Source organism: Budorcas taxicolor, chromosome 18 (assembly GCF_023091745.1).
Source record: "Budorcas taxicolor isolate Tak-1 chromosome 18, Takin1.1, whole genome shotgun sequence".
NCBI lineage: Eukaryota > Metazoa > Chordata > Mammalia > Artiodactyla > Bovidae > Budorcas > Budorcas taxicolor.
The window spans coordinates 27,674,281-27,698,598 of NC_068927.1; the positions used below are offsets into that span (position 1 = coordinate 27,674,281).

Below are 24,318 nucleotides of genomic sequence, written 5' to 3' on the forward strand. Positions count from 1 at the left end.
TCAGAAAGTCTGAGAAGAATGGGAAAAATGATATCTGCTTAAGAGAATCACAGTGCCCTCTTGATGGAGAAGGAAATGGCAACCCACTCCAGTATTCTTGCCTGGAGAATCCCACGGACAGAGGAGCTTGGCAGGCTACAGTCCATGGGATCGCAAGAGTCGGACACGACTTAGCGTCTAAACCAAACACTTGATATAAAACCAACACCAAGAAAGGAACGGCCACAAGGGGGCCTCACTCATGCTGTCCACACACAGACAGTTCTTGAGGTCTCGTCACAGTGCAGCTTCAGATTCCAAGCCTCCATTCCTGACAACCGTCATTCAAGAGGAATTCTCACTTCAAGAAGGTTTGCAACCAGACATGGGAATCACCAACACAGCAAACTCTCAACTTACACACACTCTGCACATTCCCTGCCGTACACAGCTTGGTCTACATCCAGAAACCAGTGGTCCCCGCGAAGGGAGAAGAAAAAGTGAGGGGAGTGTGAAAGTGAAAGGTGTCGAATGCAGCAGGCACTGTTTACACACAATCCCAGAAGCCAGAATGAAACCAAGGGCAACATTTTTTAGAAATTTAAGGAAGCAGAACAAATCATTAATCAAGCACATCAAAGTTACCACAAATTACCTGAAAATGCCTTACAGAGAAATAACAAAATGTCAATCTATAATAAAAGTAAATTTTGTTCCCCCAATTAAGGAAACTTCTAGTCTGTGAATGCACCATCTCCACATCAAACCTTAACAGCATTAATAAGGCCTCAAGATAATCAGGTAGTCAAAGCCTAATTTTATGTGAGTGATATGACATTTTCCATGGATTAATATGGGTCTACCATCTTCTCAGGATGGAATCCATTTGGGATGTCTTATAAATTTTTTAAATGCCCAAATGATATATATTTTACTTAAAATGCATATTCACTTTTATTTACATTTTTCCAAAGGCATGGAAAACTGAGACCCATGTCTCAACAAAAACCCTTTCTACCTTAAAACAGTACCTTAGCTTTCTTGAGACAATTTTGAGTTTGGGAGTTTTCTATAACTACTCATTCCAATTTCGAGAAACTGGCTTTTTCTATTCACTTGTTTTCAAGCTTTGTCTTGTATTCTAAATATCACCATGTATCTTATCATCGTTTTGACATATATGAATCAAAACTGATGATTTTAAGGAGAAACCACCAAACCATTACTTCTACCACAAAATAAAATATCAAGGGAAAAAAAATCAGCAAGGCCATAGAAAATCTGAATAAGATCTAAATTAACAAGCTTGATATAAAAAATGACCATGTACCAAAGCCACAAAGTAACCATAAACAAATCCCAAATATCAAAATTATAGAGATCATGTTTTCTGGACACAATGCAATCAATAAGGAAACAATTAAAAGAATCTTTTGGGGGGGGGGTTGGGGGGGAGGTCATGCCATTCAGGCAGGTGGGATCTTAGTTTCCCCACCAGGGATCCAACCTGTGGCCCCCTGCAGTGGAAGCTCGAACTCTTAACCAGTGAACCACCAGGGAAGTCCCCAGAACCATTTAAAATACAAAACAAACAAAAAAGCCAAGTAGATCCTGAATGGACATTTCCAGGACAATAATTACTGGAAAACTTTTGAATATAAACTCTATACTGTATATTAGATGGCATTATATAAAATTCTTAAGAGTACTAACAGTATTGTGGTTATGTAGGAAAATGGCCTACCTAGTTCCAGGGCTGGCATTTCTGAGAGTGAAGTATCGCGATGTCTACAACTGTACTCTAAGATAATTTCAACAAAAAGACAGAGGGTAGGGAGGAGGAGAGGGAGAAATAACTACCAATGTGGCAAAACAGTGCCAACTGGTAACCTAGGTAACGAAAGGGCATTAACTGTGCTACTGTTCTCAATTTTCAGTAGATTTTTAAGTTTTCAAAGTCAAAAGGTTTGAGGGAAAAATTCCAAATCCACATGTTTGGAATTTGTACTTGTAGTCTGAAAACTATATAGGCATGAGTTACATAACCATTGAATGTGGCTAAAATGGTGCTCAGGGTTGTATAGACTTAAAGCACACTTACTACCAATCAAGAAAGACAGAAACAAATCAAATGAGCTGACATCAACTCAAGAAGTTAACAGAAAAAATAGTGAAAACCCAAAAAAGAAAATAAGAAAGAAAGAAGGAAGAAAATAATTAATACAGGAGCAGAAACAGAATGAAACAAACAACTTAACAAAAACTATCTGAACAAACCAAAAACTGATTTTTTTGAAAGCATTAATAAGAGATCACTAACAATCTGAAGTTTTTTAAAAAAGACGAAAAAGAAAGTAAAGGTACAAATATTACAAATGTAAAAGAAGGCATAATTACAGACACACTAAAATTTTAAGTTCTAAGAGAATGCTGTCAATAACTTTATGTGAATATAATTTAGACAGTTTTAGAAATAATTATCTAAATAGACCTAGGAAGATATATAAAACTGGAATAAAACTTTAACCAAGAGTATATTTTAAAAAGGAAAGTGTAGTCCAAAGTCTCTTCTCCCCACCCCAGAAGACACCTAGATCATTCCCATTTTATGTAAATTTTCAGAGAAAAGAAAGGAAAAGTTATCTAACTTATGAAGTTGGTATAACCTTGACAGCAAAATCAGAAAGACTCTAAAATAAATAAAAACCTTTCCTAATAAGATGGACACAGGACAAAACAAAAAGCCTGATGAACACAGACATTAAACCAACCAATTTCCCCACTTGTTTACTATCCAGAAAAGAAAGTGATTTTCCTGTTGCAGTCTGCTCTTCCAAAACACACATATGCTACCTGATACTTAAGATCTTCTAAGTTGACTATGATGGCATGGCTTGAACATTCAAAAATGACCTCCAGTTTAATAACATGGCAGAACCAACCCATCCCTACCTCTGCTTCTTCCCAAAGTTCCTCAAAAATATCTGTAAAAGAAGCAGTGGGGAGGGGGGGATTCATCCACAATACTAACAGAATGGAAGAGACAACCAATTTTGAAGCTGTAAAACAGATGTCCAGTTGACTGAGCGGACCAAAAAAGCTGAGAATTCTGCCAACATTCTGCCAGCAGACGGGGCCCAGTAAGCAGCAAACACTTCACACTGAAAAACTACCGAAAGGCTCAGGAACTGGCGACTCCAGGTATCACTGAAAAAGGGCAGAGAGATTGAACTGCAAGTAGGAAAATGTTTTCAACACCACATTGGAAAGGGGAAATTAAGTCTTAAGTCCACAGGCACTTCCTATAGCTCTCCTCAACTAAGACTCTGGCAGGCAGGCTTGCATCCTCGAAACAAGAGCTGACAATCAGCAGTCAGTTCATTAACACTACAGTAGGCACAGGCGTTCAAAACCTGTGACGTTTCAGACAACTGCAACAGAGACAAAAACCAAAAACACCCCCAGAAAGGGAATCTGGAAGAAAAACAGAAAAAGACAGGAAGAAGAAAACATAATGGGGGAGGGGGGACATATTCTCAGTGAGAAAATAGACGATATGACATAAAACATAAAAGAACAGAATACTATTTTTAAAAATTCAGAGAAGAAAGTAGAGTTCCAAGATAAGAAGTCTAACATTTGAATGAGTTCTAGAAAGTGAGAACAAAGAAAGGGAAGAAAAGAACATTAAAAATATTTTTCAAAACAGACAGACAGAGTTTCTAGACTAAAAAGTCCCCAGAACAAAGGATGAAAGCGACCCATATGAAAGCACATCACTGTGAAATTTCAGAGACTGAGAATAAAGAGAAAATACTAAGAGCTTTCATAAGGAAAAGAAAAAAAAAGGCAGATCACACATAAGATGAAACCAGTGGCTTCGGTGGTTAATAGTGGAACAATCCCTTCAAAATTCTGAGGCAATCCTTAACTACAACCTAGAATTCTCTATCATGGCAAATATATTAATTGGGAGGATAAAATAAAGATGTTTTCAGATATGCAAGCCTCAAAAAACATCAATTTCCCATGATCCTTTTAAAGGAAGCTCCTTTTAAAGGAATCCTTTAGAGAATATATGCCATCAAAACATCTCCTTTGTACGAAGTCAGATTTCTCTAGGAATTCAAAACTGATCCTCTGTATGTCATTAAATCAACAAAGCAGCTATCAACTTAAGAAGCACAAAAATGGTGAAGTAAAATTTTTACATGTGTGGCTATGTAACTGGTAAACATTCATTAAGGAAGCAGAGGCACTGAAACCTAAGGGATTTCACTATGAAGTTCCATTAAGACAAGCTTTTAAACTTGCATTACAAAAATGTTTGGTTTCATTAAAGCCTGTTTCTTAAGAAACACACACACATTCCCAATCACAGACATTCTTAATAAACCTCAGTTGTTCACAGCAAAAGTGTGATCAGTTACATATATCAGCACAGTACTCTACCAGCTAAGCACTGCTCTGCTAGTTAATGAAGAAATACATATCCCACTGTTCAGAGTTCACCTTTAAGGAGTTACATCACAAGGAAATTTGTTAATATGGGAAAAGCTATACAACTGTCCCTCTGTATTCGAGGATTCAACCAACCATGGACTGAAAAAACAAAAATTTCACAATGCTGAATTTGCTGTGCTCCACCAACTACCTACACAGCATTTACTCTGTATTAGGTATAACAAGTAATCTAGAGATGATTTTTTCCCTTTCATGCATTGGAGAAGGAAATGGCAACCCACTCCAGTGTTCTTGCCTGGAGAATCCCAGGGACGGGGGAGCCTGGTGGGCTGCTGTCTATGGGGTCACACAGAGTCGGACAGGACTGAAGCGACTGAGCAGTAGGAGCAGGTATAACAAGTAATCTAGAGATGATTTAAAGTACCATCTTTTATGACGTGCATATGTTACATGCAAATACTGTGCCATTTTAATATAAATGCCATTTTTATATTAGCCTTGGGTTTTGGTATTCTGGGGATGGGGGCTAGAACCAATCACCAATCTCCCATGGATAACAAGGGATGATTGTACTGAATATAAAACCTGCTTACTGTTTTTATAAGGCATAATACCCGTTTGCGCATATTTTCACTAATTGACTTTATTTTAGAGTGATTACTTAAGAAAAAGTAAATGTGAGGATAAAATTCTTTTATTTTCACCCAAAAGGATCACTCCCCGTCTTTCAATTGCTGACTGGATTTTTTCCTAACTTCCACAACAGAACAAAATCACAAGCCTTTTCTACAATGATGAACAATTATAATCACCTAAAAGCCCCTAAAAATCAACACTACTATTTGTTTTTATATTGGTTTTCATATTATGCTCTACCATGCTCAGTATGTCTGATCTCTTATCAGAAGGTTGCAGTGTTTGAACAATAAAAAACACAAATTCATGAAAAATCAGCTTAAAACCATGCTTTTAAACACTTTAAAGTCTAAACTAACATGCACTATAAACAGACAAAAGCCCCCGCAACAGGGCTTTCCTAAAAGCACAGTGATTCTATCATTTGCCTTGTATACAGTGTGCATGAACACACACACCATTTGATAGCTTGAATCCAAGGTACAATACTGACTCTTTTCACACAAGTTCTGTATCCATTTATCACTTCCTATTAGCAATGTAAGATTCCTATGAAAATTACAATTAACATCCACCCATCATGTCTACAACATGAGCATTATAGATGAGGCATTAACTTAGACCCAGCCTAGTAGTAATTCCCAGAGTAAGCAAGGCAAAGAGTAATGCTTAATTTCACCAACTGCAAAAATCTAACCCCTTTCTGTATCCTGCACTAATGCTGTAAGAAATCCACCCAGTGTTATCTCCTGCTCTCAGCCATGGGCTTTCCTGGGCCCTGTGCTCCAGAGCAGCAACAGCAGTTATCCCCACCTCCCCACTCCCCATTAACCCCATGCCAGAAAGAAACAGCATATACGCACCTTAAAATCTGTATTATTGATATATTCAAATACCAAAGCTGGTGTCTTTGACTGCAAGAGAGAATATTAATGCTTCGTTAAGTATTCAAACAATAAATTTAATTTGCTTCTGTCACACTGGCCCATCCCCAAATCCGACTTAGATGAAAGATTCACTCATTAGGGAGAGCTTATTAAGAAAGAATCCCCTTGAAATGTTACATCTGAAATTTGCTTCAAAACAACTGGGGATGGTGGGTGGTGGGGATGTGGGTGGGGTCCAGATGAAACAAAGTGCCTTAAGCTGATTAACTTGAGCTAAAGTTGGGTGATGTGTGCAAAGAGGTTCATTATACTATTCATTTTACTTTTGTAAATGGTTGCAGTTTTCATTATAAAGGTTTTTTTTTTGTTTTTGTTTTTGTTTTTTAGGAGTCTATTTTCTGACCAACCTGTCAGTGGGCCTGGCACATTATGTGAAGATGTATATGCTCTGCAGTGTTCCAGCCTGCCAACTACAAACAGAGTAGTAAGTTTTCACCTTGGTTTCATGAACCAGACACATTTTACAAAATTATCATAGGTCTTGGGAATTTACCATTGGTCTTTCCACAATCAAAAAAACCGCCCAAGTGTATGATGGTCACTAAGGTATAATGTGAAATTACGCCGTGGCTAGGGATAGTTAGAGAATGTCTCTTTTCAAAGATGTGCTCCCCTCCAAAACCATATAAAATCAAGTATTTTAAAAGCACTATAAATTTTAATGTAATGAGTACAAAATGGTCAACATTTGATGTTCAAAAAGTCAGGTTTACTTAAGTAAGGTAAAATAATGCTAATTGGCAGTAATAAGCTTTCAAAATTGAGAGAAAAGCAGGGGCTTGAAGAAGGCTGAGTGCTGAAGAATTGGTGCTTTTGAACTGTGGTGTTGGAGAAGACTCTTGAGAGTCCCTTGGACTGCAAGGAGATCCAACCAGTCCATTCTGAAGGAGATCAGCCCTGGGATTCTTTGGAAGGAATGATGCTAAAGCTGAAACTCCAGTACTTCAGCCACCTCATGAGAAGAGCTGACTCATTGGAAAAGACTTTGATGTTGGGAGGGATTGGGGGCAGAAGGAGAAGGGGACGACAGAGCATGAGATGGCTGATGGCATCACTGACTCAATGGACATGAATCTGAGTAAACTCTAGGAGTTGGTGATGGACAGGGAGGCCTGGCATGCTGTGATTCCTGGGGTCCCAAAGAGTTGGACACAACTGAGCGACTGAACTGAACTGAAAAGGCTATAAGAAGAAATAAGATCATGAAAATCTTTATGACTGTGCAGTTCTGCTCAACGAAGTAGGTAATAGTTACAAAGCAAACAGGCCACAGTGCACACATGCATGTCTTTACCAGAACAAGGAGCAGCCCAAGGATTCCCTGTTAGCCCAATGTTGAAAGGTTTCAACAAGACCACCAGATCTCTCTACAGGCTCGAAGCAAGCCTGTCCCCCTAAAAGTTAGGGGACGAGGGTTCCCGTTGGTTTTCATTCACTTCGATTTACTTGTATTACGTATCATGTAAAATACGCATGCTTTAAGTAACATTACAAAAATAATGACAGGAACCACTAAGTTTTGTTGACACACACACCCACACACACAAAGCAAAATAGAGATGCACTAGGTATAAAACTACATACTGGCTCACAATGCAGGCCATTTCCAAGGATCATGCAGTCCAGAGTTACTGTAAAATCAGTCTGAACTGATTAGGCTGGGATACATTTTTTTTTTTTAAACATAGTAAACCTTTAATGTTCATCCACTTAACAGTCATTATTCCTCCTTTTGCAACTTGTGTGTGTATGCGTGTGCTCAGCAGTGTCTGACTCTTTTGCGACCCCATGGATTGTAGCCCATGGAATTTTTCAGGCAAGAATACAATACTGGAGCAGGCTGCTGTTTCCTTCTACAGGGCACCTCTCCGACCCAAGGATTAAACCCGCATCTCTTGCGTCTCCTGCATTGGCAGGAGGATTCTTTACCACTGAGCCACCTGAGAAGCCCAGGCTGGGATATATTTTTAATGCCAGTTAGGTATAATCTAGCATGTAACCATCCTTCTCAATCTTTTTAGGATCCAAAGGAAAAACTATAATCTTGGGAAACTTACTTAACCTCTGCAGGCTTCAGTTTTCTTATCTGTACACTGTGACAATGTGGACAATAATGGTACCTACCCAACTGGACTGTTGTAGAGATTAAACGATATAATTGCATTAAACACTCAGAATAATGCCTGGCACATAGTAAGTGTTCAATGCGTGCTAGCTACATTATTATGAGAATGTCTTCAGCAGACAGAAGCAAACATGTTCTTAAAAAGCTATCATGGGAGAACAGAGAAAATTTTCAGGTACAAGAGGTAAAAGAACAGAAATTGGATGGGAAGCTTGCCTAATCATAAATACTTAAGGTTAGGTTATTTCCGAGGAGGAGAGAAAACAAAATTAAACAGCATATTTTAAATGTCTAAAAATTAAGCATTTTAATAAAAATATTTAAACTGCATCTGCATATACCATGTGAGCCCTAATGGTGGATGCCGAATTAAAGACCAGTATGAGAAACAGCAAGATAGTGACCTCAAGGGGTCTGTGATCTGTTCAGTTCTCCACGGGAAGTGTCCACATGGCCACACTTCCTATCTCCTTCTGTAAACCCAGATTTTCAAATGTCAGGCTTACTTAAGTGAGGTAAAATAATGTTAATTGGCAGTAATAAGCTTTCAAAGTTGGGAGAAAAGCAGGAGCATAAGGGAGCTTTGAAGCAAACGTTTGTGGACTGAATCAAAATAATGAGGCTATAAAACTGGGAAAGGGATTTTTTTTCTACAAATACTTTAAGGTTCCATAAAAGTGGTAGTGGGTAGTATCACTGGGCCACCATGATTTTTTCTGGTTTTCAAATCCTTTAGCAGTAAAGACAAACACAATCATTCCCAGCATATTATAACGTTTCCCATTATTTTCAGGTTCTCTGTCTCTCATACACACACACACACCACCCCCCCACCTCTCCCCTTCAACAGCTAGGCACCTACCACAGGGTCCTTCACAGTGTCAATCAGCTTAATGATATTTGTTCCACCACGAAGGTTCTCCAGAATCTTAACCTCTCGTTTTATCTTCTTTTTCTTCACTGGCTTAAATATACAAGAGTAATGAGAAGTAAGACTCCTTTTGAAGTTAATAAATAAAACTTTAAAACACTTTCTATCAAATGGCTATTGCACTATCTTGCACAAGGGCATGTCTAAACTAGAAGAGATGGGGGAATAAAATGAGGTTTAAGAGGAGCCTGCCCATAACAATTTTTAAGATTACATGAAATAATTCACAGACTCATACAGCTTACATGTCAAATCTTTTAAGTAGTTACATTTAGGACACATGAAATTTTGAATGCCTATGTCATACTTTAAAAATAAAATGTTTACTAGTTAACTGCCCAATGGAAAACGTTATAGCTCTTAACAGCTGTCTATCATGCACTCATAAATGGAAAAACTGAAACAAACTGCTAAGACACCTGCTCTTCCAACGGGTCGCATGTAATTTTGTCTTCTAGGAGTGAAGACCAGTTCACTGACATCAAGTTACAAACTTGTTTCCCAGCTGCTGGCTCCCGTTTCCTGTCACCACTCCCATTTCCTTAATATCTAGACTCTGAAATCAGCTCAGAGCCAGTAAAACTTCCCAACAGACCCCATTCCTAAAGGAAGAGATGATGGATCAGCAAAGGAAAAGACCAATCTCTGACACAGCAGTGACTGAAAACCCCTGCTACCCACTAACCTTTCAATCTGCTGGATAGGCAAACCGGAAACCTTAATCAAAAATGTCAGCATTATGCATGTTATTTCTTGTCATAAATGCGCTAAAGAGTCTGAAGAATAATTAAAGCAGCTCTAGAAAAATAAGCATTATCACAATCAATTATGCTTTATCAAGTACTTAAACAGCAACTAGTATATAGGAAGCAGTCAATAGATGTTATGTCCATTATTTTCATGTTTCATTCTCACAAAATTCCTATGTAGAAGACTCAGCCAAGTTGAGCTATTTGCCCAAGATCACACAGCTAGCAGTCAAGAGCAGGGGCAGGATTCAAATCTAGTCAGCTTGACTCTGCAGGCCTCACTCTTCTCCACCGTGCCTTCATTCCCCAAGTGTGGCCATGGGAGCACCATAACTTAGGAAAAGGAGTACTGCCCCAGCAAGACACTGTTACAGCAGCGCAGGCAAAGACAAAGACGGCCCCGTGGGTTAGCCGTGATGGAAAAGATGGAAAAGACCGTGTCTATGTGGTGGCGGCGGCAGTGGGATGGGTGAAACGCAAGATACACACAAGCCAGAGGAACCAGCATCTCTTGCTGGTCACCAAGCTACAGCTTTGAACACAAACCAGAGAGGAACTGTAAAACACAGAGCACCTGCATCACCTGTAGGAGGGCACTCAACTGAGAGGCTGGAGTCTGGCTGCATTCTTCCAAGCCAGCTGCCACAATCGCGCCCATTCCATTGTCAGCATTCTCAGTAGAACAGATCTGGCTACTGTGGTTCTTTCTCCATTCCACTTAGGAATTTTACTATTTCCCTTTTTCATAATTACAGAACTCAATACTTTGGAAAAGTGAGGCACTCAAACATCAAGTACAAACTTGGTCAGAAAACAGCCAGAGAAGGACATACTACAAAATAAGTAGTCTACAAGCTTTAAAAATGTTTATGTCATGAAACACACAGACTAAACAAGTATTCCAGATTAAAAAAAATATGACAACTGAATGTAACGCATGATCTGGGATTTTCCTTTGCTATAAAGAACATTACAAGGACAACTGGCAAATGAGAACAGAGGTTGTAGATACATCAATATTAACTTTTGATTTCTGATCATGGCATTGAGTTATGTAAGAAATAGCTTTTGTTTTTAGGAAATATAGGAAATTAGGGATAAATAACATTCTTTCAAGCACTTAAGTAAAAGAAATATATATCAGCACATACATATCTGTATGTATAACAAGTGTGTATATATATAAATAAAAGAGAGAAAAGGATATTTAAGAAATCTGCATGAAAGATACATGGGAATTTTTGCAATATTTCAGTAGTTTGAAATTTTGTCATAAAGTTAAAAGAAAAATCAAATGCAACCAGTATATTCAACATAAGAAAATTCTGGGGTTTTTTGTGGCCACACTGTGAGGCATGTGAGATCTTAGTTCCCCGACCAGGGATCAAACCTGTCCCTTGCCACAATGGAAGCTCAGCATCCTAACCACTGAATTACCAGGGAAGCCCCAACAAATTCTAGAGTTGTCATCCACTCCTGGAAAGTACTTAGAAATCTGTGGGAGTGGCAACAGAGGGAGAAAAAAAACAATGGCCAGAAGCCTGTGTTCACCAAAAGCCCCCTCTCCCTCTAAAAGTGAACAAGCACAAGGTAACCATTAAATAAGCTGCTCCTATGACAATGTCCCATATAGAGCCTTGCCTTGTTCTGTTATTCAGCAACGTATCAGGCAGGCACGCAGTTCCTGGATAATCCAGTTCAGATGAATGTATCTTTCACTATGTCTTAAGGTAACTCACAGAACAAGTGAAGCACATTTGACTGCCCAATTGTCACCTGTCAGACTGGGGACAGCAGGACAAATCTGAAGTGGCAAAATGGAGCCACACTGCAGCTGGAGTCCTCACATACTGAGAAAAGACCGACAGACTGTAAGAGGAGTGATGAACGGTGCAGGAGACTCACTCCAGAGCAGGGGCACCAAGTCTCTACAGGAACCAGGCTTCAGGCAACTCTCTCTAGCCTCAAGCTTACTCCTCTGAACCTGAGAGACCTCCAGAAGCCGAAAAACCAATGAATGCCCAGATATTTATGACCGCGATGATTTACATTCTATAAATAGAATTCAAGGGAAAAAGTTAGGATTTATAAGGGAGGATCCTTGGCATCTGAAGAAAGATAGACCATGAATTTTTACAGAAATAAGGCTGCTCTAATCCTCCAGCCTACTGTCCACACTCACTCACCACCACTAAAGTGGAAAATACATTTCCATCATTTCACATTTCATCTGCATGTTAGATTAAAAGCCTTTCTCTCACCTAAGGTTCATTTATCCCAATTCAGAGAATATCTGGCTCTAACTGAATCAGTTTAGCTATTAAAAAAACAAAAAAACTTATACTCAAAGTCTAGTAGATAAAAAAGCTAAACAAAAGAAACTAAAGTATTAATTCAAGTTTTAATAATAAAGGTATTTTGGCATACACGTAAAGAGAGTATTTAAAGCAGAAAAACGCCTTTAAAATTTTCTGTGCAAGAGCTCTGAAAAGAAAGAAAAAAAAGATTTTTTTCAGGTTTCTGCCCTTAGGTGAAGAGTCCCAGGTAGTCAGCAGTCTTAGTTGAATGTGATCCAAATCTTGTTCAATGTGGTCCTGCTTCTCTTTCCCTATTCAGCAACATTAAACATTTTAAAACAAAGACCAATTTAGTGATGGCTGCTCAGAAAGACAAAAGTTGATAAAGTAAGTTATCTGTCCTATATATTTACTCAGAGCTGATCTTTAAAAAGCCGGATCTGAGAATGATTTCAACTGCTAGCATTTAATTGTGACTGAATTTGCAAGCTAATGTCTAAAAAGGCATTAAGAATTATGACCTCAATAAATCCCAGCAAATATTAACAGGCAAAGTCCTGTTTTAATTTCTTTCCAAGCACTACTTAACTGATACATTCAAGGAAGGCAGGAACACAGCTCAGAACCTTCAAACCTGGGATTACTTTTGTTCCACTACCAAATCAACAACTGCCCCACTAAGATTTTAATTTCATCACCTGCAATAAACAATTACAATGAACAATGGTTGTCAGGACTGCAGGATAGAACAGAAAGAATGCTCAGTCTGGATGATGGCTTTTATTTTATTACCCTGGCAGAACCCACTGCAACTGACCTAAATATCAACATTATTTGTGCAGGGTTTATTCTTCACAACAAATTCCCCCCTGATTTTTCAACTCTCATCTTCCCCAATACATGATCAATTTCTTGAGGGCAATTGTTATCCTCAGGATTTAAAAAAATTTTAATTTAAAAGTGAGTCACATAGTAGGCCTTTTGCATCTCACAGAGAGGATGGTACAGTCCTTTCTCCTACTGGCTCTGCCCTCTTAGCAAGTGATTAGGATGAGACCTGGAGGTACTGTATATGTTTAAAAAAAAAAAAGTATAAAAGCACCGGTCCTTATGATGTCAAACAAAAAAGGAAAGTAACATTTCACTTATATGTTAAATATGCTGCTGTGGATACAAACCAGAGAAGCCAAGTCCGAGTCCCTATAGCTCTCCAGGCTTTCATCTACCCAACATGTCAAGCAGCAACCCACTGATGTCAGGTATTTCCTTCCAGAAGAACACCTCCAAAAATCATTAGAAATAAACAAATTCCATTTGACTTATAGTGCATGCTCGTCCATCTTTCCAGGTCAGTTCAGAACACCCAGCTGATGTCCCATTCGTGCCTCTCACGTCTACCAAGCTTCTGCAGCAGGGACTGAAGGTCATGAACTCAATGCTTCTATCTCACTGGCCATGGGACCCTGAGCAAATTGCAGGTTCTCCTGGGTCTTGCTTTATCTGTAAAAGCAGGTTTGGGTTCTAATAATGTCTATGCTCCCCTAATGTGATTCTGTCCCACAGGCTGGCCACATTCTGCATCTCTGACCCCACACTCGCAGCGCTGGATACAGCACTGACTCAGTCACAATTTTTAAAATTTGTATTATTTTTAATACTTTAACAATCCTCTTTTTATACCGAGAGACGTATTAGTATTAATGTCTTGTTTCACGTAGTGGATGTCTTGGTACACTTGCCTAATAAAGCAAACAGAGGGCAAAAAACCTACCAGCTGAGAAAGTAGAAATAGGAAAAAACATCACTTTCATAAACCTCCATAGCACCAGCTCACTGTGAAGTAACTAAAAAGGATCTGGGATCAATCATCTTTAACACTACCTCCTGACAGTACAAAGTTAAACTTGTATTACCACCACGCTTTGTTTGAAGCTTGATAATTAATTTGGGGGTGGGGGGTGGGTGGGGTGGCAGGGAACGGACAAACTCTGTATGAAGTAATACCAACAGGAAGCCTAAGATGAGGATTTCCAGTACTTGCAGCATGGGTCCAAAAACCTGCACTTTTGTTTTTTAAAATCTGGTATTGCTTTTAACTTCTACTTGGAAAACAGCTGAATTTGCAGCCTCCCAAGGACTTCAAGAAGAGATGAAATCCATATACAGAGGTGATACTCACAAAGTGCTAAAAGTTGTCCAAAGTGGCCAGATGCTTTTATTTCTGTGTACACTCTCCTAAAAGGTACTACAAAGGAACTGAAAAAATGATTTCTCAAAATCAAAAGATGAAACTTTAGGCATGAAAGTGGCTTTCTGCCCTGCTATATTAACCCTGACCACCACTCCCCCTTCTCAAAACAATTTCTGCCAAAAAAAGACACTACCTCCCTATTGATTGGGAGTGTTCTTTGAAGATTTCTGTTTCAGAATCTCAATTCAGGTCAGATAGAAACATTCTGCTCACCAATTTCTAAATTCCTAAAACCTCTTATTAATGTTTAGACATCTACTGATGTAAATGAAGAGATAAGAAATTCCTCTGTGGTCATTCGTCACCCAACCATTCTCATATGCTGGAAAGCACTGGATAGAAACATTCACCAAAGAAGCAGGCCGTTCCTGTCCTCAAAGAACGTACTCTGTCTCGGTCACCATGTGCACATCAGCACAGAAGTTCCTTCCTGCGGCTGAAATCCAGTAGGCCAAGATGAAGAGCAAGCTCTTTCTGGAGTCCTTCAAATTATGAGCAACTGGCATTCTGTTAAGGAACTAATTTCCCGTGGCCAAACATGACAATAGTAGGATTAGTCATAACTCTGACTTATCTGAATAGGGGCACATAACTTTGGATAAAAGCCCTATTCTTTTTAAAACAAACAAAAAAACCCAATATTTTTAATCTACTTTAATTCAGCCTGTCAGAAAGAGAAAAGCCAACAATACCATCAGTAGTTTCTTAGCCCATCCTTCAGACAGAACAAAATCTGGATAGAAATGTCACAGTGCTTTGAAAAACAAAAGTGAGTGTACTTTTTCATCAGCAGAAACAAGGTGGTGTGGGCTGTACCCCAAGAAGGACTTGTGTGGAAAAGATACAAGAAACACTGAGCCAGCTGGAACATTAGAGGGGCCTCCCAAGTCTTATTTCAGAACAGTGGAACTTTTTCTGTGCTCAACGTTAAGATCTTACAGCCCAATGCCAAAACAAGCAGTAAGAGACAGGGAGAAATAGCAAACAGGAGCCCTGGCTGAGGGTTACTTCAACACAGTGATGTCAGGTATGTTTCTCTGTGCCTACATTTCTTGTGGGTTAAATATAACCTTCGGCTTCCATACAGGGTTCCCTAAACATATCCTGTGCACCTTCAGAGCAGGGAAAAAACCATCTAGTAACTGAGGCTATAAAGTTCTATACAAAGATGACCAAAGAGCAATGTGACGCTTCTCTAACTGAACATACTGTTACTTCCATGTACACCTCAATGTTGTTCCTTTTCCAAAAAGACACCACAGGAAGCTGCACGCTTACTCTAAAGATGCTGCCATCATGCGAAAGTTTAGACATTTTTCTGAAATTGCTTTAGTGTCAGCAGTTCGTCCTTCCAAATGCACAGCAATGGAATGTGGATATTCCTAATTTCAATTTATGTCTTGCTTACTTCCTAGAGAGATTTTAACCAACTTACAGTAAAAAACATTTATGCTAATATACTAAGAAAAAAGCTGTATGGCTTTCCCAGGTGACTTCTCTGAAGAAAGCATCTTTTAAAATATTTATGCTTGTGAAGAAATACAATAACAAAAAAGATGACATGATTCTGCGGGTGCAACTCATATTTAGGGAAGAGGAGAGTAAAAAACTCCACATTTTCAATATCAGTTCCTTACTTCTTACCCCCAGCGTTTCTGACAGCATAAATTAGTAACTTGGCTATTTCTCTCCATCATAATCCTGTCTCTTCATCACTAGGCTAGACTGGTACTGAGTATCAGTAGAGTCACTCATTTTTCTGAAAAGCGATTTTCAGACAGTCCAAGCCTGACCCCTCTTTTTAAATAGGGACACAGCTGCCCTAACTCTACTTAAGATGACAAAAACAGCTTTTCAATCCTATATTCTTATCCACAGAACCTCTCCAAAATGGCTATACTGGAACTCCTGTTTGTGTAAAAGTGCTTATATTAATTAACTCTTTGGTCACCTCAAGATTTCACTAAATGACATGCACACAAATGAAATAATCTGGCAATGATGAATACCCTTCACAGATTCTAAGAACTGTTTTTTAGTCCACCCTGTAAAACATTATCAAAGCTATATAACCAGTTACCTGGAAGAGAATTTAGCCAACTCTTCATACTTAGTAAGATCATGTCTCCATCCAAGAGATGACAAAGTGTGTATCTGCTACAAACTTAGGCTGCTAAACCAGATTCAGGCTGGTTTGTTCCAATCATTATTTTAGTGATTCTAAGCGTACTCTCTACTGCTCCCAACTTCACTTTTACTGGCTGATAAGCAACTATGACCTCCCTGGCCCTGTTAGCTCACTGTATGTACCCCATCTGAACCGTTTAGCACCAAAGGAGAAAAAACAAGCAATTATTCACTGGGGTGTTTCCTTCCACTCAGGCTTCAAACTCCTCTTTGAAGCTACTCTGTTTCCATCTTTCTTTCTGGAATAACAAATTCAGTGCTCAAGGAGCCTTTGTATCAACTGGGCTCTTCATGAAGAGGCTCTTCTTGCATGTGAATACCTATTTAGTTTGTAACAAATGGAGGCTCTTTGGAATATTCACTTTGGGAGCCCATACTTACATTTTAGAACAAGGATGTTCCTGAACTACCATGCTTAGATTTGAAAAAGGTCTGTGTGGAAAAAAAAGTTCAAACAGAAACAGCTGTGGGAGGAGTAGCAGAGGGACATGGGGCAGAAGATTTTTAAAATGAGTTTGTCCTGCTCATTCTAGAATGTGGTTGGAGTAGTTTGTATCCTTCTGACCTGTGAAAAAGAAATTTTAATGCCACTCATAAGACACTCACCTTGAGAATTTTTACCACCACTCTCTCGTTGTTGGTGATGTTAATAGCCTCAAATACTTCACTATACTTTCCTCGACCAAGTTTCCGAACCAGCTGGTAATCATCTTGATTACTGGGAAAGACAAGAAGGACACATAAATGCCAAGACTTGGGGTTAACCAAGGCTATGCCCACTACACATCCTCATCCAGGAGCTTCCACTGATCAAGCACTTGGAGTGTCTATATACCTCATGCCATAACTTATTCCCTAAATGAAAGCCACAACATAAACTTGGCTCTTTTCACTGGACGTAGCTCCTAACCTAACTAGTCCCTCATAACTAGGGGGAGACAAGGTGGGATGAGCAGAGCATCCATCCTGGAGGCTCACAGGTGCCCCTCTGCCCACAGCACCTGCCTTATTACTTCACTCCCGCAAGGTAGGCAGCACTCGCTTTGAGAATCTGGACGTCTTTAAAAAATTTCCTCCCACCCAGCCTCATTTCAAAAACCTCAAAAAGGCAGAGAATTTTAATAGCTCAAGAGGACAGCTGCTGACTTCCCACCCCAACAGAAACCCCAACGCGTGAGAAGGAAGGGCTGCTCCTTCACTTCCACCAGGCTCTGGTCCCTGGATCCCTACACTTGTCAGTAAGAGAGCATTCCCCGAGGTGAGAGGGGTGCGCACCGCTGAGAGGAAGGAACGAGAAGCGGGGAGAGGGAGACGAGAATATGGTGGGGAGGGTCTGCTTCCCACCCCAGAGCCGAAGAGGCGCGGGCCCAGCGGGGAGATAGACCACGGGGGGCGAGTGCGGTTTGCGGCGGGGGTGGGGGGGGGGCGAGGGCCCGGAGGGGGGCTGCGGCGGCTTTACCCCCAGCTCGGGACGTGAGCTTCATAGTCCCAGTACTCGCGGCTCCTCAGGCTGTTCACCTCCGCGTAGACCCGGGCCCTGCTGCCCGCGGCCGGGCCGGGCATGGCGGGCGGGACCGGGGGGCGCCGCGGGGCGCCGAGGGTGGCGGCGCGGCGAGGGGCGCGGGGCGACGGGCAAAGGAGGCGGCGGGCAGCGGGCCGCCGGAGGAGGAGGAGGAGGAGCGCGGCGGCGGGCGGCCGCGCCAGGCCGGGCCCGCGGGGGCGGGCGGGCTGGGGGGCGCGGGGGGCGCCGGCCGAGCCGGCCCGGCCCTGGAGCGGCCGGCGGGGCGGCGGGGCGGGCAGCGCTCGCGCTCCGCGGCGGCCTCCGCTCGGCTCGCGGCTCCGAGGCGGCGGCGCTGTCGGCGGCACCAGCAGCGGCAGCCGCCGGCCGGGAAAGGGGCAGCGACGGCTGCGGCGGCGGCGAAGAAGGAGGAGGAGGAGGAGGAAACCCGGAAAAGGGGCCGCACTCACTAGGAGCGGCCGCCGCCCGGCCCGGGTCCGCCCAGGCTCACAGCGCCCCCTGCAGCGCGGGGGGACCCTCCCGGCGGCCCGGCCCCGCCCCGGCCCCGCCCCTCAAGGCCGACTTCCAATCTCCCCCTCCTGGGTCTGGCCGGCCGCGCTCGCCACAGGGTCGACCCCAGCGGCAGGCTGTGGCCCTGGAGCCTTCTGCCTCGTATACCGTTTTAGGACTCCCCTAGAGACCCCTGCCCCAAACGCTCTGCCCTCTAGTCATCCAGAGTTTACCCACCCCAACCTCCCGGACGGACCCTGTTGTGACCTTTTTGTCACCAAACTGTTCCCAACAAGTCCCTTCCTAATGACTTGCTCTTAGCTCTCAGAACCGCTCCGTCATAAGATTTCCCCTTCCTTCCCCGAGACACGCGGTCTTCCCCTCAATGGACCGTGACCGGTCACCCATAGACCCTTGAACTTCAAGACTTGCCCGTCTCTCTCATCTATCACCTTCCTCATAAAACCCTTCTCATACACTGTCCCCAAAATTCCCTTCCAGAACCTTCCCTAAGACCCCTCTGTATGTTCACATCGGACACTTCGTTTAGCTGGAGTCAGCCAGGTTGCTCGCTGTAAAGCTCCTATTTTTCCCTCCATAATTAATAAGCGATACTTTGAGATCATGTAAATACTCTGGTTTTGTTTGGGACCACACCAGGAGAGGAATTGTGAGAGTTCTGCCTGTAGGGTTGGGCTGGGGGTTGGGCATGGACTGAGGGTGGGGTGGCCAACCAAACCTTGGCCTATTTTATTATCTTGCTTTCTAGCCCTGAACATTCTTCTCTCTATGATCTTCTGGGCCTTTTGTCTTGCTTTCCCATACCACTTTTTTTTTTTTTTTTAATCAACACAACTTCCTCGCACAGCCCAGTTTGTTCTAATCTTTTTTTCATATTCTATTCTCTAGATGAGACTGTTTCCTCTTTTTTTGATATGGTTAAGAGCACAGACTGTGGAGTCAGATCCATCCCAGGTTTGAATCCCAGCCCTGCTACTTACAAGCTCTGTGACCTTGGGCCAACAACTTAACCTCTCTGTGCTGTAGATTTTACAGCATAAAAACTGTAATGGCACCTACTTCATAGGGCTATGGGGAAAATTAGACAAGTTAAACCGTGTAAGGCAATGCCGCAGAATGCTCAAACTACCGCACAATTGCACTCATCTCACATGTTAGCAAAGTAATGCTCAAAATTCTCCAAGCCAGGCTTCAGCAATACATGAACAGTGAACTTCCTGATGTTCAAGCTGGTTTTAGAAAAGGCAGAGGAACCAGAGATCAAATTGCCAACATCCACTGGATCATCGAAAAAGCAAGAGAGTTCCAGAAAAACATCTATTTCTGCTTTATTTACTATGCCAAAGCCTTTGACTGTGTGGATCACAATAAACTGTGGAAAATTCTGAGAGAGATGGGATTCCAGACCACCTAACCTGCCTCTTGAGAAATCTGTATGCAGGTCAGGAAGCAACAATTCAAACTGGACATGGAACAACAGACTGGTTCCAAATAGGAAAGGAGTACATCAAGGCTGTATATTGTCACCCTGCTTATTCAACTTCTATGCAGAGTACATCATGAGAAACTCTGGACTAGAAGAAACACAAGCTGGAATCAAGATTGCCAGGAGAAATATCAATAACCTCAGATATGCAGATGACACCACCGTTATGGCAGAAAGTGAAGAGGAACTAAAAAGCCTCTTGATGAAAGTGAAAGTGGAGAGTGAAAAAGTGGGCTTAAAGCTCAACATTCAGAAAACGAAGATCATGGCATCTGGTCCCATCACTTCATGGGAAATAGATGGGGAAACAGTGGAAACAGTGTCAGACTTTATGTTTTTGAGCTCCAAAATCACTGCAGATGGTGATTTCAGCCATGAAATTAAAAGACGCTTACTTCTTGGAAGAAAAGTTATGACCAACCTAGATAGCATATTCAAAAGCAGAGACATTAATCTGCCGACTAAGGTCCGTCTAGTCAAGGCTATGGTTTTTCCAGTAGTCATGTATGGATGTGAGAGTTGGACTGTGAAGAAGGCTGAGCACGGAAGAATTGATGCTTTTGAACTGTGGTGTTGGAGAAGACTCTTGAGAGTCCCTTGGACTGCAAGGAGATCCAACCAGTCCATTCTGAAGGAGATCAGCCCTGGGATTTCTTTGGAAGGAATGATGCTAAAGCTGAAACTCCAGTACTTTGGCCACCTCATGCGAAGAGTTGACTCATCGGAGAAGACTCTGATGCTGGCAGGGATTGGGGGCAGGAGGAGAAGGGGACGACAGAGGATGAGATGGCTGGATGGCATCACTGACTCGATGGACGTGAGTCTGAGTGAACTCCGGGAGTTGGTGATGGACAGGGAGGCCTGGTGTGCTGCAATTCATGGAGTCGCAAAGAGTTGGACACGACTGAGTGACTGAACTGAACTGAAGCTGTGTAAAAGAGGCTTCTTTGGTTGCTCAGTGGTAAAGAATACTCCTGCCAATTCGAGAGACATGGGTTCGATCCCTGGGTCAGGAAGATTCCCCAGGAGAAAGAAATGATAACCCACTCCAGTATTCTTGCCTGAGAAATCCCATGGACAGAGGACCCTGGTTGGCTACAATCTGGGGGGTCACAAAAGAATCGGATATGACTTAGAGACTCAACAACAACAAACCATGTAAAACTCTTAAAATCTGAGGGTCTAGCACGTGCTACATGCTCAATATTATTAGGATCAGATCAGGACCTTCTCCTATGACTTTTCCCTCCTGGAGATCACCACGCACCCCTCCTTCAGTTGTTTCTAGCCTCCAAGCATGGCCAGGGTCAACTCCACTCCCTCTACTCCCATCTTCCTGTGCTTGACTCCTTTTTCCTCTTCAAGTCTCAGGTTTCAGTTCATTTTTAATGTTGGAGTTGATACTGCTCTATCTCAGCATCCACCCACATTCTTCAGAAAACTGTATTTCGTAGCCAGTTTCCTAGGACATTGTCCACTTTAAAAAACAGCTTGAGAACAAAGACTGAGTAGATACTTACCGCTGGCTTACCCAGCATTTGCCACAGCTCAAGGTTTTCATTGAATACAGTGTTACCCTTCTGTATTCACTGAAAACAAAGCATGCATTAATTACAAAGGGGATCGTGGAGATCATCACTCTAATCATGAATCGAACTTAAATCATTGATAAGGGACCAACTGACCCTCTGATATGATGCACCAAGAAGGGACACAGCATTTGCCCCAAAACTTGAACTTGAATCCAAACTGGGGAGCATTCTGCAAAACAGCACCTACACTCTTCAAGAAGGTCACTGTCACAAGAGAAAACAAGAAAACAAAACTCCGGAATTGTGGGCTCTCAATCAAAGGCGCCTGAGAGAGATAACTAAATGAAGTGTATCATCCTGGATTAAATCCTGAATTAAAAAAAAAGATAGGAAAGGTGGGGGGAGGGAGGAAGGGAAGGAAAAAGAATACAGCTAAAAGGTCAGCACTTACTGGGACTACTGGGGAAATTTGAATATAGGATGTAAGTTACATAAAGTATTGTGTCCATGTTAAATTTTATGAGTGTGAGGATTGCCTTGTTTAGGCGGGTGACTCTCCTGATCTTAGGAGTTACAAGCCAAGTGTTTAGGGATGTGGTAACATAACTTCTGCAATTTACTCTCAGATGATTCTCCAGAAAAACATGGGTTCGTGAGTACACACGCATACATAGGGAGAGGAGAGAGACTAAGGGAACATGGTGACCATATGTTGACAATTAAAGAGTGTGATTGAAGATCACATGAGCTTGTGATTTTTTGGTACTTTGAAAAATTTCAAAATAAAAACTGGAAGAAAATGAAGTATTTATGGGTTAGGTGGGCTTTGGAGTTTAATTCCCAAACCTGCAAGCCTCTGTTACAGAAGAAGACACAAACGTTCTCAGATTCTTAGTGTAGCCCTAGGGTTTCTTTCTGACAAGTCCCTGTGAACTAGTCTAGACAGAGGTTTTTAATCCTGAGCCTTTGGCTGAAGTTCCTCAGTTTTCAGAAACCTGATGCTGTATGCAAATTTGTGGAGTAATGTGTGTGTGTGTGTGTGTGTGTGTGTATGCGTTTGGGTGTGTGTGCATTCTTTCCTTAGCATCCATAGAATTCTCAAAGGAAGCCATGACCGAAAAATGGTTCCAAGCTACAGGTCTAACTACTAGGTCCAACCCCAGCTGCGGCCCCATTCCTCACCTCCACCCTCGCCCACCTCTGGCCCCACCCACCATCTCTGCACCTTCCTTTCAACCCTCACCACCTAACGCACACCCATCTCACGTAACCTGCTCCCACACCTGCGGGATGCCTGAAGACTCACCCACACAACAGTCTGGTGCAACATGCCCTTGGATTTGGCTGACACTTCGCTAACTCAGCTCTGAAACCTGCAGTCAGCCCTCCCACGGCCAAATGGAATATGCATTTGTGGTTTCTTGTAGGTAGGTTGGGCACCCAGTGGACTTGGTAGAGAGATCCATCTCCTCTCTTTCCTGCTGGTTTGCTGTGCAGCGTGCTTGGTGTCAGTTAAGATGGGCAACTGGAGATGGTACCAGTATAGCTCTTACTGAAGGAATAAGACTCACCTGGGTATGGAGAAGGACAGGCTAGTGGCTTCGCAAGGGTGGCCAACAGGGAAGGGACATTCCATGAACCTGAATCGACTTCCCCTAATTATTCTGTGTGTGGGGGCTTGGGGATGAGTCTAATTCAGGGTTACACAAGGGAGAATGAAAGAGAGCATCTTGAATCAACCAGCCCAAGAATTTTGTACCCGCATCTGTGCCCCTAAATTCTATCCAATACTAAAAAATAACCCCCAACCCCCCAAATTAGAAAACTGTCATAAGAACATTTTCTGTCTTCACAAAGCTTATTTCCAAAATATTTGAGAGGTTTACAGGCATTTATGCTATATTGCTGGTTCTAAGAACCTAGCCCAAGAAAATGATGAAAATTATGAGCAGAGAATTATTAATAGTATTAAAATTTGTGTGTTCAATATCATTGAATCCTGCAAAAACCATGAGGCTAAAAACCATTGAATTTACCCCTTAACTGACAGGATTGTATGGTATGTGAATGATATCTCAAGAAAGCTGTTTAAAAATCCAGCGAGATCGGGGCTATTGTAAGGATCTCCTTTTTTGCAGTTGTGGAAACCATGACTTCAGTGACATGGATAATTGAAGCAGAGCCTGGATTTGAATGCTGGTCTTTCTAACCACCAAGTCCATTTCCTTAACTCATTTCAGATTCAGTATATCTCTTCAAAGACCTAAAGGTGTTTATCATGAAAATCATCATCTTTACGGACTTTCCCAGTGGTCCAGGGGTTCAGTTCAGTTCATTTCAGTTCAGTCGCTAAGTCGTGTCCGACTCTTTGCGGCCACATGAATTGCAGCACACCAGGCCTCCCTGTCCATCACCATCTCCCGGAGTTCACTCAGACTCCCGTCCACTGAGTCCATGATGCCATCCAGCCATCTCATCCTCTGTCGTCCCCTTTTCTTCCTGCCCCCAATCCCTCCCAGCATCAGAGTCTTTTCCAATGAGTCAACTCTTCGCATGAGGTGGCCGAAGTACTGGAGTTTCAGCTTTAGCATCATTCCTTCCAAAGAAATCCCAGGGCTGATCTCCTTCAGAATGGACTGGTTGGATCTCCTTGCAGTCCAAGGGACTCTCAAGAGTCTTCTCCAACACCACAGTTCAAAAGCATC

At 42.0% G+C, this 24,318-nt stretch overlaps 1 protein-coding gene across 2 annotated transcripts in view; it reads right to left on the reverse strand.

The window, feature by feature from the left end:
- Nucleotides 1–18,159, reverse strand: part of CSNK2A2 (casein kinase 2 alpha 2) — a 35,677-nt gene extending 17,518 nt beyond the window's left edge. For both annotated transcript variants that reach the window (XM_052655924.1, XM_052655922.1), the window contains exons 1-4: nucleotides 18,026–18,159; nucleotides 17,173–17,284; nucleotides 9,014–9,115; nucleotides 5,943–5,993 (exon numbers count right to left, since the gene is read on the reverse strand). In XM_052655924.1, coding sequence (XP_052511884.1) covers nucleotides 5,943–5,993; nucleotides 9,014–9,115; nucleotides 17,173–17,284; nucleotides 18,026–18,129 — 369 coding nt within the window. In that variant the 5' untranslated portion in view covers nucleotides 18,130–18,159. The remainder of the gene's footprint in view (nucleotides 1–5,942; nucleotides 5,994–9,013; nucleotides 9,116–17,172; nucleotides 17,285–18,025) is intronic.
- Nucleotides 18,160–24,318: the final 6,159 nt, after the last annotated feature.